This window comes from Garra rufa, chromosome 19 (assembly GCF_049309525.1).
Source record: "Garra rufa chromosome 19, GarRuf1.0, whole genome shotgun sequence".
NCBI lineage: Eukaryota > Metazoa > Chordata > Actinopteri > Cypriniformes > Cyprinidae > Garra > Garra rufa.
This window is the reverse complement of record NC_133379.1, coordinates 41062244-41078291: the sequence shown is the minus strand read 5'-3', so window position 1 is coordinate 41078291 and position 16048 is coordinate 41062244. Positions and strand designations below refer to the sequence as shown.

The 16048-nt window shown below is 33.1% G+C and overlaps 1 protein-coding gene across 1 annotated transcript; it reads left to right on the top strand.

Annotated features, from left to right (window-relative positions):
- Positions 1-814: 814 nt before the first annotated feature.
- Positions 815-6430, top strand: LOC141292908 (vitelline membrane outer layer protein 1-like). The gene is made up of 5 exons (XM_073824958.1): positions 815-1119; positions 2065-2189; positions 2337-2450; positions 4200-4381; positions 4455-6430. The coding sequence occupies exons 1-4, from the start codon at positions 913-915 to the stop codon at positions 4378-4380; spliced, it is 627 nt and encodes a 208-aa protein (XP_073681059.1). The 5' UTR covers positions 815-912; the 3' UTR covers position 4381; positions 4455-6430.
- The last annotated feature ends 9618 nt before the right edge of the window (positions 6431-16048 follow it).

Here is a 16048-nt window from a genome sequence, read left to right as displayed (position 1 = left end):
AGCGCCCCTAGCGTATAACAATGAAAACACAGATTCTTAAGTATATTTAGACTTTTACTAAGTATAAGTCAAGTGTACTTAAATGTCATTTTAAATATATTTCTGAGAAGTATATAAAGCACATTTCTAAGGTGTACATAAAAAGTAGACTGAAAGTATACTTTCCTATTTTAAAGTTTAAAAGAAGTATACTAATAGCACACTTGAATAAACTTCTTTTTTATAAGGGGTTTCAAAGGGCACGCTTTTACCTGCAATGAACAGTATTGACCTGATTAGTCAGTGTTTGTCTAAAGTGTGTTTTTTGACTTGCACAATCATTTAGTTTTGCATTATGTCTAGAACCATAATATGGATAAACACAGATTCTGTAGCTATTAATGTATTAATTTCTTAATGCAAATTGCTATAACTTAAGAAGTCAATTTGTCTCATGGGTTTAGACCAACATAAAGGTGAATAAACGATGACAGAATGATTATTTTAGTTGATCTTTTTCTTGCAAGTGTTATTTACTACAGGAAAGTTAATGTATGTTGTTTGTGGCATTTTTTTTTAATGTTGAGCTAATATTCTCTGTGTTGCAAAACATGCCTAATATTTCTCTCTGTACTCTCCAAAATTACAAAATCAAAGCAGCAACTCAACCTTTTATGGGAATTTAACCAAGAAAAACACTTTCCAAGGACACTAGCGGTTTGTGTGTTCATTTACAGGACATTGATGTGTGCTCAGTGCTCCTGGCTGCTGATTGGCTGGAATATTGATTAAACTGCATAAATGTTTCATTCTGATTGGCTTAATAAAGAAACAGGCAGGTTCTGTTGTCCGACCACAGGCGACTCAGAAACCAAGGCTCAGTTTTTGGTGTAGAAACAGTATTTTTTTATCAATCAGGCCAGTGCTGGAACAATGCATTACTTTATTTCCATCATGTTTTCACTGCTAGCCTTTATTGGGCTTCAGGTGAGCGTTCAGAGCGCAGGAAGACGTTCTGAGAGGAGCATCGAGAGACATTTCGTATCATTGCTGACGGTACCCAACGGGATGGTGTCTGGGTCGTGGGGTGACAGAGAAATGTGTCCGACTGGAACGTATGCCGCGGGCTTCAGTCTAAAGGTAAGTTGAGCATTGATGGTGGCTTAAAAATGTAAAACATCTTGTCTAGTATTTTTATCTTGATTTCAGATGAAAACAATGATTAAAACGAAGTTTACGCCTAAAGCAAGAACAAATCTGCCAGTGAGATCAGAAAAATCTAACTATTGAAAAACATTTTTTACCTTCAGTTCCTTAAGTTTAAAATCAAGTTTTTTTTCACACGGCAGAATTTTCATGTTGATTTTAACTGGCATGAAATCAACATATAATACATATAAATTTAAATAATTTGTACTTTTGTCTTGTCTTCCATCCTTATACAAGGTAGATTTATTACAATATGTACCTTTTTATGTACTATTATGTACAAGTCGGTAATTGTTTTCATTTTTTAAGAAAAAGTGTGGGGTTTAAATGCAATTTTAAATTATATATATAAAAATTTTAATAATTTGTACTTTTGTCTTGTCTTCCAGTTAAACATCCTTATACAAGGTAGATTTACTACAATATGTACCTTTTTATGTACTATTATGTACAAGTCGGTAATTGTTTTCTTTATTTAAGAAAAAGTGTGGGGTTTAAATGCAATTTTAAATTATATATATAAAAATTTTAATAATTTGTACTTTTGTCTTTTCCAATAAAACAGACTTAGGGTAGATTTACTACAGCAAGTATTATTATTATTATTATTATTATTAACATCTATGTAAAAAGTTGGCAATTGTTTTCTTTAAGCAAAAACTCACTTAATATATTCTTCACGATGCTCATTCAGTTATTTTGCTTTTGAAGTAAATCTATCTTCATTTAATGAATGTTTAGATATTTGTACTGGAAAACACAACAAAAATATAGAGGAAGAAAATCATCTCCAATGCACCTGGCATGAATATTGTTATTGGTTAGGTAACTCTGTTCCCAATGGATGACTGTCTTTGCCGCTGTTGTTTTTTTGAGGTGGAGAAACTCAGTTTTTTTTGGGATGACACAGCGCTCAACGGGATTCGTCTTCACTGCGTCAGTCTTTTTAAAGACTTAGACTCATACGAGGAAGACAGTTCCATTCAGTCTAACACAGGAAGGTAATGTAAGGTAGTAAAATTATTTAGAGCGGGTTTGCTTAGGGGGTTATGATGAAGAATTCTTACATTAAGGGAGTGGAGCAACTTATTCACAAGCTAAACCAATTAATTGTCTTTAATTATAAGTAAAGCTGTTTTTTTTTTCAGCTGGGGTGAGTGGACAGAAACCAAATGGTGTCCTTCTGGATTCTTGACAGCATTTCAGCTGAGAGTCCAATCTTCCCAAGGAATTGGAGACGACACAGCGGCAAACAACATCAGGTGAATATATAAAGTTTTTGTTTTGTTTAATTAAAGGGGACCTATCATGCTTTTTTTCATTGCTGTTTGAGCTAGGGATGCACCGAAATGAAAATTCGTGGCCAAAGCCAAAGCCGAAGGCCGATTACCGAACGTGTTTTTCGCCAATTTTGTTCACCATTGCATAATTTAAATAGCCAATATTTGCTTTTTACAGTTTTGTCTTGCTTTTCAAAGAAATAAATCAATTACAAAATAACAATTTAAAAATGTTCATTTACCACTGACCATTCTTAACAATCTAGTAGACATTATAGCCTACCAACAAAGCACAATTTAACTCAAAATTAATAAGTTAGTAAAATAATATTCTTTGGCCATTTTTATGACCCCTTTCTTGAATCAAGCATGTGTTTTTAATGGACAAATAAATGCAGCCAAAGGAGAATGTTATAATAAATGTATTAATAGAGCTGTTGGAATGATTATCATTATTTTTGTTTGATTGTCATCTTTGGACTTTAAACTCTGGCTAAGGAGCTGCTGCAGCGCTGTCAGAATAAATACAATTGGTGTCTGGTGTATTAGACAACATAACATTCTGTAGTTTATTGACTAATGGATGATTTCAGTCATCATACAGTAACCTTTCTCTTCTCATGAAGACATGCGATGCGCTTCTAAACAGTCTCTCGCTGTCGCTGCTTGGAATGATTTTTGCGTCTTTCTCTGACAGTTTTAAATGCTTCCACACTGACCACATGTTTGCTGCATCAATATAATTTATTTGGCATTTTCGCTTATTATATATACAGTGCCTTGCGAAAGTATTCATACTCCTTCTTTTTGGTACGTTTTGTTATGTTGCTTTTTTCCACATCAATCTACATCTCATACATCATAATGACAAAGCACAAAACAGGTTTGTAACAACTTTGCAAATTTATTTGAAATAAAAAAACTGAAAAGATCCCGTTGCATAAGTATTCATACCCTTTTCTGGGACACTTGAAATTTAGCTGAGGAGCATTCATATTGCTTCTAGATGTTCCTACACTTGGAGTGGAGTTAAACTGTGGCAAATTCATCTGAATGAGTCTGATTTAGAAAGACACACACCTCTCAGAAAAGGTCTAACAGCTGAAAATGCAGATCAGAGCAAAAACCAAGATAACTGCCTGTAGAGCTCAGTGACAGACTTGCGTTAAGGCGATGATCTAGAGAAGAGTTCAGAAACAAATCTGTTGCATTGAAGCATTCTCCATAATGGAAGACGATTGGAACAACTAGGACTCTAGAAAATGTCCAAGCTGACAGAGATGGAGAGGTGAAAAGGTGAGGCAAAGAATGTCAGATAATTGCCAAATGCAGATGTGCAAAGATGCTCACATCAGACCCAAAAAGACTTGAGGCTGTAAAGGTGCTTCAACTATGTACTGAGTTAAGGGTATGAATACTTATGCAATGTACTTATTTCAGTGTTTTTTTTAATTTTTTTATAAATTTGTAAAATTTGCAAATCCGGTTTTTGCTTTGTCATTATTATGGTGTATGGAGTGTAAATTGATGTGGGGAAAAACTAATTTAAAGCAGTTTAACATAATGCTGCAACAAAACGTGAAAAAAAACGAAGGGGTATGAATACTTTTGCAAGGCACTGTATAATTTCGGTTGCCAAACATTCGGTGCATCCTTAGTTTGAGTAGAAGGGGCTTTGAAACAAACCATTCCAAAGCTCCATGCTTATCATAGCACTATCTCATTTTTCAGATTCAACTGCAGCAAAAAGTCTTTTCTAGAGGGTGATGGCACACACAAGGGTGAGTGGGGCGACTGGAGCCCATTGTGTCAAGGAAGAGGGATGTGTGGTATCAGGACGCGGATAGAAGAGTCACAGGGATTTGGAGATGACACCGCTCTCAATGACGTGCGCATGTTCTGCTGCAATTAAGGTGATGCAAATGCAATCAGATGCTTAAATTGTCACATACTCTGCAGAGCAACTAAGTTTGATTTTTCTTTCAGGTGTAAGAGGACGGCAACTAGGACAGCCAAAAGATCAGATGGAATGCAATAATTAAGCAAATACTATGAGCTAACATGAAAATGTCATACCATAATGTTGTGATAATGTACAGTCAGTGGGTCATTATCACCAAAAAAAGCTTAACAGGACATCAAGACCTTGAAAAAAATCCAGCTTATTTTATTTTTGTGCCAAATCACTTGTACCAAAAGCAGTATTAGAAACACCTTGTAGTTTCACAGTTTCTTTTGCAAAAATGGGACATCAGTCTACAGTCTGGGATTTGTCGTTTCAATCCATGCTACATTCTTTAAAATAAAGGTGCTTTAAAAGGTTCTTCACAGCGATGCCATAGAACCTTTTTTAGTTCCGCAAAGAACTGTTCAGTCAAAGGTTCTTTAACCCAGTTCTTTTAAGAACTGTCACTTCCATTTTTGAACAGAGACATGAAAATTAAGAATTCAAACCTAATTTTTTATAATTCATGAGCAAAAACATTTTGTAATATGAATTTAATGTACTTTTCCCATGTAAATTCATTGTCTGATTTTAAAATGGCTTTCAAAGGGTGAATTTTGACATTTTAAGTTTTCAACTGATATATAATTTCTTATGATTTCTAAAGTGTGAGAGAAAAAGCCAACAGGGAAGTCTGTTTATGACAAAGGTCAGAACTCCTGTTATCAAGTAGATTTTCGAGGTGCACTCTTGTCATAAATGAATCTATTATTTTTCCTACATAATTTGTAACACACAAAAAATGTCAAATATCAAAAAATATTAGACCTTTCCAACAATATATAGTTTGTCATGATTAGATTAGGATTTATTTGTAAAATGGTGAAGAAACTTAGGCGTCCCACAGAGTGGACAGGAGACAGTTAAGGGGTTAAAGAACCATCTCTTTCATATCTTTTTATAATCTGAAGAACCTTCTTTCGGCACAAAGAACCTTTTGAGAAACAGAAAGTTTCTTCAGATGTTAAACGTTCCTTATGCAACCATTTAGACAAAAAAAGGTTCTTCTATGGCATTGGGAAGCACCTTAATTTAAGAATGTACATCATGGTAGATTAGATTAGATAGATTATAATGTAACTATATGATGCAAATGTATAGTTGCAAGCACAGTATGACACACTGTTTGTTTGCTATTAATTTTTAAACAAAATTGCATGATACAGGCTTTTTAGAGAGACTGAAAGTAAAAAAAGAATGCAGTCTGATGAGTCTGGCTAGATCGAGTGCATTTCACAGTAAAAAATGTAAGTAAAAATGTTTTTGCCACTATTGCATTGCCGGTTCCAGACAATTTGATACTGAAAATTGATGTTTTTGTAAGGAGACGTTCACTTCCAGAAGAAAAATGTTCAAATAACTAAAGTACTCACCCCCTTGTCTTTCAAGATGTTCACGTCTTTCTTTCTTCAGTCATAAAGAAATTATGTTTCTTGCCAAAAATATTCCAGAACTTGAAAGTATGAACTTCCAAAATGCAGTTTAAAAGCCACTTCAAAGGGCTCTAAACCTTCCCAGACAATACAAAAGGGATCTTATCTAGCAAAACTGATTTTCCAAAATAAATTACAATTTATCTACTTTTTAACCTCAAACGCTCGTCATGTTTTTTCTTTGTGACGTGCTTGCAATTCCTGTTCAAGACGGTTAGAGTTGTCAGGGCTTTGCTTTGGTAGCTTTGTCTGTGTTGTCTTTGTTTAGTGTTTCTTTGTCGTGTGTCTTAACGCATTGTTTTGTCTTTGTTTGTGTCTGCCATGTGTTCCTGTGGTCCCACCTTCTTGTTTGCTTAGCGCTTGTTTCTTCTGATTGTGCTCACCTGGCCCTCATTACCTTTCCCCCTTTATACTGTGCTGTTTCTCCTCTAGTGTTTGTTGGTTTGTCATGTGCTGCATTAGAGCTATCTCAAGATTGTTCACCCCTGAACTTATGTTTTCAATAAATATTTGTCTGTCTCACTCATTCTGCATTTGGTTCCCTTCCTGCTGAGTATGTCAAAAAAAAAAAAAAAAAAAAAAATTCTAATTTTCTCCAACTTCAAAAACATCCTGTGTTACTGTTGCTCTTCCTTTTTTTTTTTTTTTTTTTTGTAAAAGGCATTTGATCATCTTTGCATGTACACTTTTTGGTAAACACTGGGTCGGTACGTCTACAGCAAAGCAGGCCAATTCACATGCACATCACAGAGAATAAACTAGATGAGCGTTTGAGGTTAAAAGGTATAGAAATTTTTATTCTTAAGAAAAAATAAAATATAATTTCTCTACATAAGACCCGTCCTCAGCTGGGCTTGTTTAGCGCCCTTTGAAGCTGCGTTTAAACTGCATTTTGGAAGTTCAAACTCACAAGCACCATAGAAGTCCACTATATGGAGAAAAACTTTGGAATATTGTCCTCAAGAAGAATAACTTCTTTATGACTGAAGAAAGAAAGACAAACATCTTGGATGACATTGGGGTAAGTACATTTTTGCTCTGGAAGTGAACAAATCATTTAAATCCAAATGGGACATTTTGATTTCAGAGTATGTCACAGCAGCATCCATCTGTTATTTTAATAATCAAAACTCTAAGCCAGTTAAAGAGGACATTTATTTGCAAGTCTTGAATGTCCCCCATCTATAAAAACCAGCCATTCTGCAGAGAGGCTCAAAACAGGATGGTAAATAGCCTTTTAATTCTGAATTAAGATGTAAAAATGTTTCTTTAAAACCTTAAATTATTATTATTATTATTATTATTATTATTATTTATTTATTTATTTATTTTAAGTAAAGCTGTTTCAAAGGGCACATGCTTTTACCAGAAATGAGCAGCATTTAACCCGATCGATCAGTGTTTGTTTAAAGTGTGTTTGCATGCAGGTCATTGACTTTAATATCCAAAGGTATGTAGTCAATTAATTTTGCATTGTTTCTTGATTACTGACTGAAACAATGATGTAAATATACCCTTTCTCTCTCTCTCACACACACACACATAGTAGACTTATGCAGCAGTCAAGTTCCCTAACAAAAAATAAGTTTATTCAAATGTCCTCTTAGTATACTTCTTTTAAACTAAAAAAACTGGAAAGTATACCTTCAGTCTACTTTTTATGTACTCCTCAGAAATGTGCTTTATTTCTCAGAAATATATTTAAAATGAAATGTAAGTAAACTTGACTTATACTTAAAGTCTAAATATACTTGAGCATTTCTAAAACACAAGTGAAGAAGAAACTGAAACAACAGATGCTTCCACATGTGATCAAACAAAATCGTCCGACATAAAACAGCATCAAAACCATAGATATGGACAACTGTAACGTTATGGAATAAAAGGTTGACCTGTAAAGAGGTAATAATGACTGTCAAGCTTTGAGGTGTTGATCAACTCCATCTACGTTTTGATTATCATCAATAGTCTTTTTTTTACCTTTTGGTTCAAAATGTTGTTTATTTATTTATTTATTTATGAAACTTACCCACATTCAAATGTTTATAAAAAAGAATGCATGAAGCTAGAATAAAATATTTTTGTTTACAAGCAGATCCCCTGTTCTTTCATTTGATGTTTTGTGTGTTCAGATAGTCATATAACAAAATATATACAAATTATTACCAAAATAGGGTCATACAGTATACTTAAAGTATGATGTAAAGTTCACTTAAAGAAAATGTACGAGTATACTTGTAGTATACAACTCCTTATCTAGTTTCCCAGCTAACAAATTTTAGTTCTGGGAACGTTTTGCTAACGTTATTTGGAATGTTCCAAAAACGTGGAAATGTCCAGTTTGTTTAACGTTACTAGAACGTGATTTAATGGTTAGCATAACATTCCTACAACGTTCTTGCAACCTAAATTTCACTAAAAATGTAACGTTCTATTAACGTTTATTTGGGACATTCCAAAAACGTTAAAATGTCCAGTTTGCTTAACGTTACTAGAACGTTATTTTATGGTTAGCATAACGTTCCTACAACGTTCTAGCAACCTAAATTTCATTAAAAATATAACGTTCTATGAACGTTTATTTGAAACATTCCAAGAACGTTAAAATGTCCAGTTTGCTTAATGTTACTAGAACGTTATTTTATGGTTAGCATAACGTTCCTACAACGTTCTTGCAACCTAAATTTCACTAAAAATGTAACGTTCTAATAACGTTTATTTGGAACATTCCAAGAACGTTAAAATGTCCAGTTTGCTTAATGTTACTAGAACGTTATTTTATGGTTAGCATAACGTTCCTACAACGTTCTTGCAACCTAAATTTCCCTTAAAATGTAACGTTCTATTAACGTTTATTTGGAACATTCCAAGAACGTTAAAATGTCCAGTTTGCTTAACGTTACTAGAACGTTATTTTATGGTTAGCATAACGTTCCTACAACGTTCTTGCAACCTAAATTTCACTTAAAATGTAACGTTCTATTAACGTTTATTTGGAACATTCCAAGAACGTTAAAATGTCCAGTTTGCTTAACGTTACTTCATGGTTAGCAAAACGTTCCTACAACGTTCCAGCAACCTAAATTTCACTAAAAATGTAACATTCTATGAACGTTTATTTGGAACATTCCAAAAACGTTAAAATGTCCAGTTTGCTTAACGTTACTAGAACGTTATTTCATGGTTAGCATAACGTTCCTACAACGTTCCAGCAACCTAAATTTCACTAAAAATGTAACGTTCTATGAACGTTTATTTGGAACATTCCAAAAACGTTAAAATGTCCAGTTTGTTTAACGTTACTAGAACGTTATTTTATGGTTAGCATAATGTTCCTACAACGTTCTTGCAACCTAAATTTCACTAAAAATGTAACGTTCTATTAACATTTATTTGGAACATTCCAAAAACGTTAAAATTTCCAGTTTGCTTAACGTTACCAGAACGTTATTTTATGGTTAGCATAACGTTCCTACAACGTTCTAGCAACCTAAATGTAATTAAAATATAACATTCTATGAACGTTTATTTAGAACATTCCAAGAACGTTAAAATGTCCAGTTTGCTTAATGTTACTAAAACGTTATTTTATGGTTAGCATTCCTACATTACTTCCACCTACATTTTATTAAAAATACAAAGTTCTAAAAACAATTATTTGGAACTTTACAAAGTATAGTTTAATAAAATGTTATTTTAAGATTAGCAGTGTTGCAACATCATCTTTCAACATCATTATTACAACATTCCAGATACAAGCACATTGCATGCATTTCAGGTATTTAAATTATTAAAGATGCACACTTTCAAAAAAACTCATTAACAGATTGAACAGATTAGTGAAAATTGCAGATCATGTAAAAAAGTTTTACATTTAGTTTAATATTCATGACAAGGACAACGTCACAGGTAAATGTAAACTATCATATTAACATTTAATCAGTGAGAACTTCTGAATTTTGTGTGGGTTTTGAAAAACTAGTACTGCAGGAACTGTGGTCCATGGCCTGTCTCTTCAAACTCCATCTGTAAAGTAAACAGATTGGCTGATGTTACAAACTGTGTTATTACAAATTAGTAATTAGTGTGGCTATGCAAAACAATTTATTAGGATCTGTGCTGCAAGTTCTAAAAAAATTAAATCATTCAAAAGTCAGAGCCAGTTTACAAAGAAAGTTATACAATAGGATGGTTCAAGAAAACATTGTAAAAGAGTACACCCCAAAATGAAAACTCAGAAAAAAAGGTAAATGCTGTAGATGCCAAACTCATTTGAGTTTATACTCATTTGACTTGGCATACACTACTTTTAAAGACAACAGCAGCATTAAGAAAAACATCTTCTGAAGCATCATGAAATTATATATATATATATATAAAAAATAAGCATTCAAATAATACATTTTCATCACATCATTTTTAAAAACTATAATCAGGGGTGGGAAATGCTGGAGGGCCACTCTCCTGCAGAGTTTAGCTCCAATCCTAATCAAACACACTTAAAAAAGCTAATCAAGGTCTTCAGAATTACTAGGGCTACAGTCAGGTGAGGTGTGTTTTTTCTCTCTCTACGTTTGGAGATAAACTCTGCAGGAGTGTGGCCCTCCAGGATCAACGTTCCCCATCCCTAGCTTAAACTAACAATTTATTCATCTTGATTTGTATACACATGCATACGACTGAAATGTAGTCATAATAGGGTAGTTAAGTCAAATGCAGTTTCCATTTTACACCAATTTTAAACAGGAAAAAACACTCAAAATATTAACTTTTAGAAGTTATCAATAAAGTTAACAAATAACAAATGTTGCCTTGTAACATGTAATTGGCTGATTACACATGAAACTATCACATGACCTCAATCAGGGTAGCAAATTCAGAGATAAAACATTTGAAAATGAAAAAAAAAAAAATGCTACATGGATTAATATATATATATATATATATATATATATATATATATATATATATATATTTTTTTTTTTTTTTTTTTTTTAAATCTCCAGGGTCAAAAAGAAAAGAGGAAAAAAGGAAGGGGAAGTTATTTGTAAATTGTTAGCTAATCCTTTAAATTGTACCAGTATTCTGAAACAAGACAAATAACAGATAATATATGTAGCTATAAAACTACAATACAAAGTTATTTACACAATTACAAATGAAAACACGGTAACACTTTACAATAAGGTTCATTAGTTAACATTAGTTAACCACATTAGTTAACATGAACTAATAATGAACTGCACTTATTCAGCATTTATTAATCTTTGTTAATGTTAATTTCAACATTTACTCATGCATTATTAAAATTTTGTTAACATTAGTTAATGCAGTGTGAACTAACATGAACAAACAATGAAAAACTGTATTTCCGTTAACTAACGTTAATAAAGATTAGTAAATACAGTAACAAATGTATTGCTCATGGTTAGTTCATGTTAGTTAATACATTAACTAATGTTTAACTAATGAACCTTATTGTAGAAAACACATTATAAATGGCATTTATTATAAATGACAAATAATTATCTAGCCAAAATGAATTTACTTAAAACAAGTAAAACATACATCTCTAATTGAGCACAAATACATATGTTTTAATATTTGCGTTGTAACACTTGTTTGTTAAACTATAATTTATTATGTAGGCAAGGCTTTATAGTTCACTCATGTTCCAATATTCTTGTAAAACATAAAAATGTCGGTGCTCACACGTACAGACATAGATTGTACAACTGTCCGTTAAAATGAAGCAATGCCTGAAAGTATCAAGTATACCTAATAAGACCTTAATGATAATGTGTTATTTAAACAAAACATTTTGTGTAGAACCATTTGTATTATTACTTGTGTCATGATTCTGGGGTGTGACTCACCCTTGACTCACGATTGGGAGCATACTTCAAGGTGTCTGCAATGAACTCTTCTAACACCTTAACTGGCACTTTTGGCAAGTGTCTAAAAAGGACGTTTGGCATAATTTAAGAAACATGGAAGTAACAAGCATTTTCTTTTAAAATTGACATTTCTTCATGAAGTCGTGGTTTAGTAAAAATTTGACAAATTTGGGGGAAAATTATGTGGACCTCAAAGAAAAATATCTATTTCATGACCCCCTTTCTATGAAGCCCCTATTTATAAATCATTATAAGGGTATTTCTAAGGCATTTATAATGAATGCATAACGCATTGTAAAAAAAAAAAAAAAAAAAAACACCTTATAATATGTTATATCATCTCATGAATAATCAATAACAACTGTAATACATTATAATATTTGAGTATTTGAGGTTATAACTTTTAAGATTATGATTATTTATAACACACAATGGACATCATATTAAATCTACTTAATTTATAATGGACTATATCATATTACATTTATTTTTTACATTATATTACATTTTATTTTGATGGTCCCCTTAGTCTTATTAATTATAAGCTTAAACTTTCCAACTGCATGTCAACTAACAATCCTTAGAGTATTATGGCGCTTTTCCACTACACAGTACCAGCTCGCCTCGGCTCGGCTCTGTTTGGTTTTCCACTGTGTAAAAGTTGTACCTGTACCTCCACAATAGTACCTGGTTGTCATAGCGATGCTGCAGGAAACTGCCGTGACGTAATCTTCTACGCGACACACACCCGCTGTCTGCACCTCCTCGTTTGACCACGGCGTATTCTTCCGAGTTGCCATAATATGTAATGGATTGGATAAGTCACGCAATCTCTGGCCAAACTTTTTAAAAATGGCGGGGTTATTCTGGATACTATTGCTGGCGCGTGCAATGATGACGCAGTGAATAGTGACGATTCTCTCTGACCAATCAGCAGTCTGCTGTGTTTTCACGTCACATTTTAGTATTGCCTCAGCTCGCTTGGAACCTCGCCGGAGGTGGTACGAAAAAAAGTACCTGGAAGCCGGTACAGGTACAACTTTTACACAGTGGAAAACCAAACAGAGCCGAGCTGGTACTGTGTAGTGGAAAAGCGCCATTAGTACACTTAGGCTAAGGTTAGGCTAGGTAGAAGGTTCACGAACTTGCAAAGTTACGTATAATATAATAGTTTGCCTTTTGGAGAAACATTAAAATACAGTGTTAGCATATATTTAGTATACTACTAATAATGATTACTGCTAGCGGACATGGATTGCACAGTTACTTATCAAAAGCTGTCTAAAAGGTACCATCAAAATAATCAAACTGATAATACAAATATGTCATTACACATTCATCCTATCTGATGCCTGATCTTAGGGTTCATTGGGAAATATTATTATTATTACTTATAAGTGGTCTTTGTATGCTTTAAGTAAAGTGACATGAGAAACATGGCAAGATATGAGACTTATAATACGTTATAACTATGGAGGAGGTAATATACTCTTAAAAGCTATAACCACAAATAAGTAAAAATTATAATACTTTAAAACTGTTCTTATGAATACTCATGAGATGATATAACATATAAGTTTTTTTTATAATGCATTATTATTATTATAATGCCTTAAGAATACCATTATAATGTATTATAAATACCGGCTTCATAGAAATACCGAAATATTTCATAAAAAAAACGGGAGGTGATGCTTGGTCTGAGTAATGTCTTTGTGTTAATTCTGTCAGTTAGAAATGTAATACTTACGAATGATCACGCCGCAATGTCCAGCTCTTCCCCCGTTCCTTCCTTTAATGCGGTACTGACACTGTTCCAACTGTTCCAACACCATCCGGATGGCATCTCAGGTGCTTTGCCTCCAAGGAGGCTTAGGTGATAAACCTACAAAAATATAATATAATGTATATACAGTGGTGGCCAAATTATTAGAACGCAAGTATTTTCAGCAGATAATTGATTTTAATTTGGTTTTAAGTCAGTAATTTCTATTTTTTGCTGTAGTGTGTCCGTTGGAAATATCGGTTTACATTAGTAATTGTAATAGTCCAGTGAGTCTGACAAAAGTCAGTGCTCCACACAAAGATCTGATCTCGTCATCATTGGGTCTGTCTGACTGACAAAAAGAAACAAAACAAACTGAGACAGACTAAATCCAGAACTGGATTCTGAAGAATCCTACCTGCAAAGCTACCTGGAAAACTAGACAAGTGCACCTAGGGCAAAAGCTGCTTTAAAATCAAAGGATAGTCACACCAAATGTTGATTAAATTTAGTTAATAGAAGTTCATTGATAAAGAAGATCTATTTATGACATTATTTTTGACAGCATCCTCATTTTACTACATTTTCACACAAGTGTCTAAAACTTTTAACAGTACTGTACCTTTGCAGATAGGTCTCTTGAAGCATCTTAAAGACTTTGCCGCAGATCTTCTGGATTTAATCTGTCTCCGTTCGTTCTGTTTCTTCATGTCATTCCAGACAAACTGGATGATGATGAGATGAGATCTGTGTCTGTGGAGCAAACAAAAATCTCATTGGACTTTTACAATTAATGGAAAATTAATGTTTGGAAATGTAAACTGATATTTCAAGCTGACACAGATAGAAATAACTGATTTAAAACCATCATTTGGTTTCATCTGGTTACAACTATTCTAGTAATGTTGGCCACCACTTTTTATATAATGTATAGCAGTTATAACACAAGATTGTTGTACAATAACAGCTGAGCGACAGCTTTAGTGATTATAAAGGAAGTGTTCTCACTGTCTAGGCTATAAGAATTTGAATAAATGCATTCAAAGATTCGCTCTCAAAGTTACAGTGATTGACATAACCATAACAATTAACAAAATTAAGACACACAAAAGAAATACATTTTCATGGGAAAAACGTTTACATATGTAATTTTGATCATCAAAGATGAGTTTCAAGTAATAGAATTGGTGACTGCAAGGAAACTAACATTTAGACAGAAGCAGGATTATTATGCTGCTGTCACTAAAACCTAAAGCACAGATAACTGACAAACTTTGGTTTTCAACAACTGTTTAGGTAAGACAAACCTGACTTAATTTACATGATTACACTATTAATGAGCCTTTTAATACAATTTTGAGTGTATTTGAAATTAAAATGGCATAACTAAACCACAAAAGAGATAACATTTTGGTTGCACGTTTTAAGGCCTGTGTCGTTCACTAAGACAATTTAATAACAATTATTAGATTGAATAATTATGCCTATTTTTAGCAACATGCAAGTCCTGCTCCTAATTATATTAAGGCATGCATATATTTTCAAAATCAACTGAACTTACCGGTAACCGACCAAACTCCCGCAAAGGACCCTCTCAGGAAAGCAGTGTCCACAACCAGTTTAATGTTAGGACGACACTACTGGGCGGGAACATTAGAAATCAATTGGAACATGCAAAATAATAATTTGCAAGATTAAAAATGTCTTAAAATTAATTAAAATATATATTTTTACCTCAAAACACTCAGTATTACACTAATTTACTGTCAATACTATAGTAATACTATAATACTAAAATAATCGGTCAGATATACATTATATGGTGACTAAATATGCCATTTTAAATAATGGTAATTACACGAAGCTAACTCTTAACATTAAATACGAAAATAAATCACTGGCACTTACCGTTTCTTGTGATGTGTGTGTTCAAAGTTGTTTTGTGCGTCCGTGAATGACGACGATCAAATGCTGACTTTCATCACAACTTAAATTCACACAATAAATCGACTATGTTGCACAGACACAGACATCATTCAAGAATCACCCCATAACTGATTGATTGAACCGCGAATAAATAACCCTCACAAAATGGCGAACAGCTAAAGACTTGTTTCGTGCTCATCAGGCGTGTCCGTAAAGACGAATAAGTCCCGCCTTCTAAATGAATAAGCCAGTCCTTGATTAGTAAACTCATCACGTCACTGCAGCGGCCGTTAGAAGCTCCGGTTCCTATAGAAACAGGCAGTGTTTGAAAGCTCGTGCTCATGACTGCGCATGTGTTTATTGGATGGTCTAGAATTAAAAAGCTTTTTTTTTAAATGTATTTGAACATAAGAAATAAATCTTATGTTGTTTTCAGATTTCATGTGTTTTCGAATATGAAATTTAATAGAACGCTTAATGAACAGTTTTGCAGAATTTGATGTTTCCTTATTCAATAAGTTATTAATTTAACTTTTTTAACTGCATAAAAACAG

What these genes read in the sequence shown, in the direction of transcription:
- LOC141292908 (XM_073824958.1), top strand. Translation starts at nt 913, where the DNA reads ATGCATTACTTTATTTCCATCATGTTTTCACTGCTAGCCTTTATTGGG. An exon ending in CCGCGGGCTTCAGTCTAAAG is followed by an intron (nt 1,120 to 2,064) that starts GTAAGTTGAGCA and finishes TGTTTTTTTGAG; the next exon opens with GTGGAGAAACTCAGTTTTTT. An exon ending in ACAGCGGCAAACAACATCAG is followed by an intron (nt 2,451 to 4,199) that starts GTGAATATATAA and finishes CTCATTTTTCAG; the next exon opens with ATTCAACTGCAGCAAAAAGT.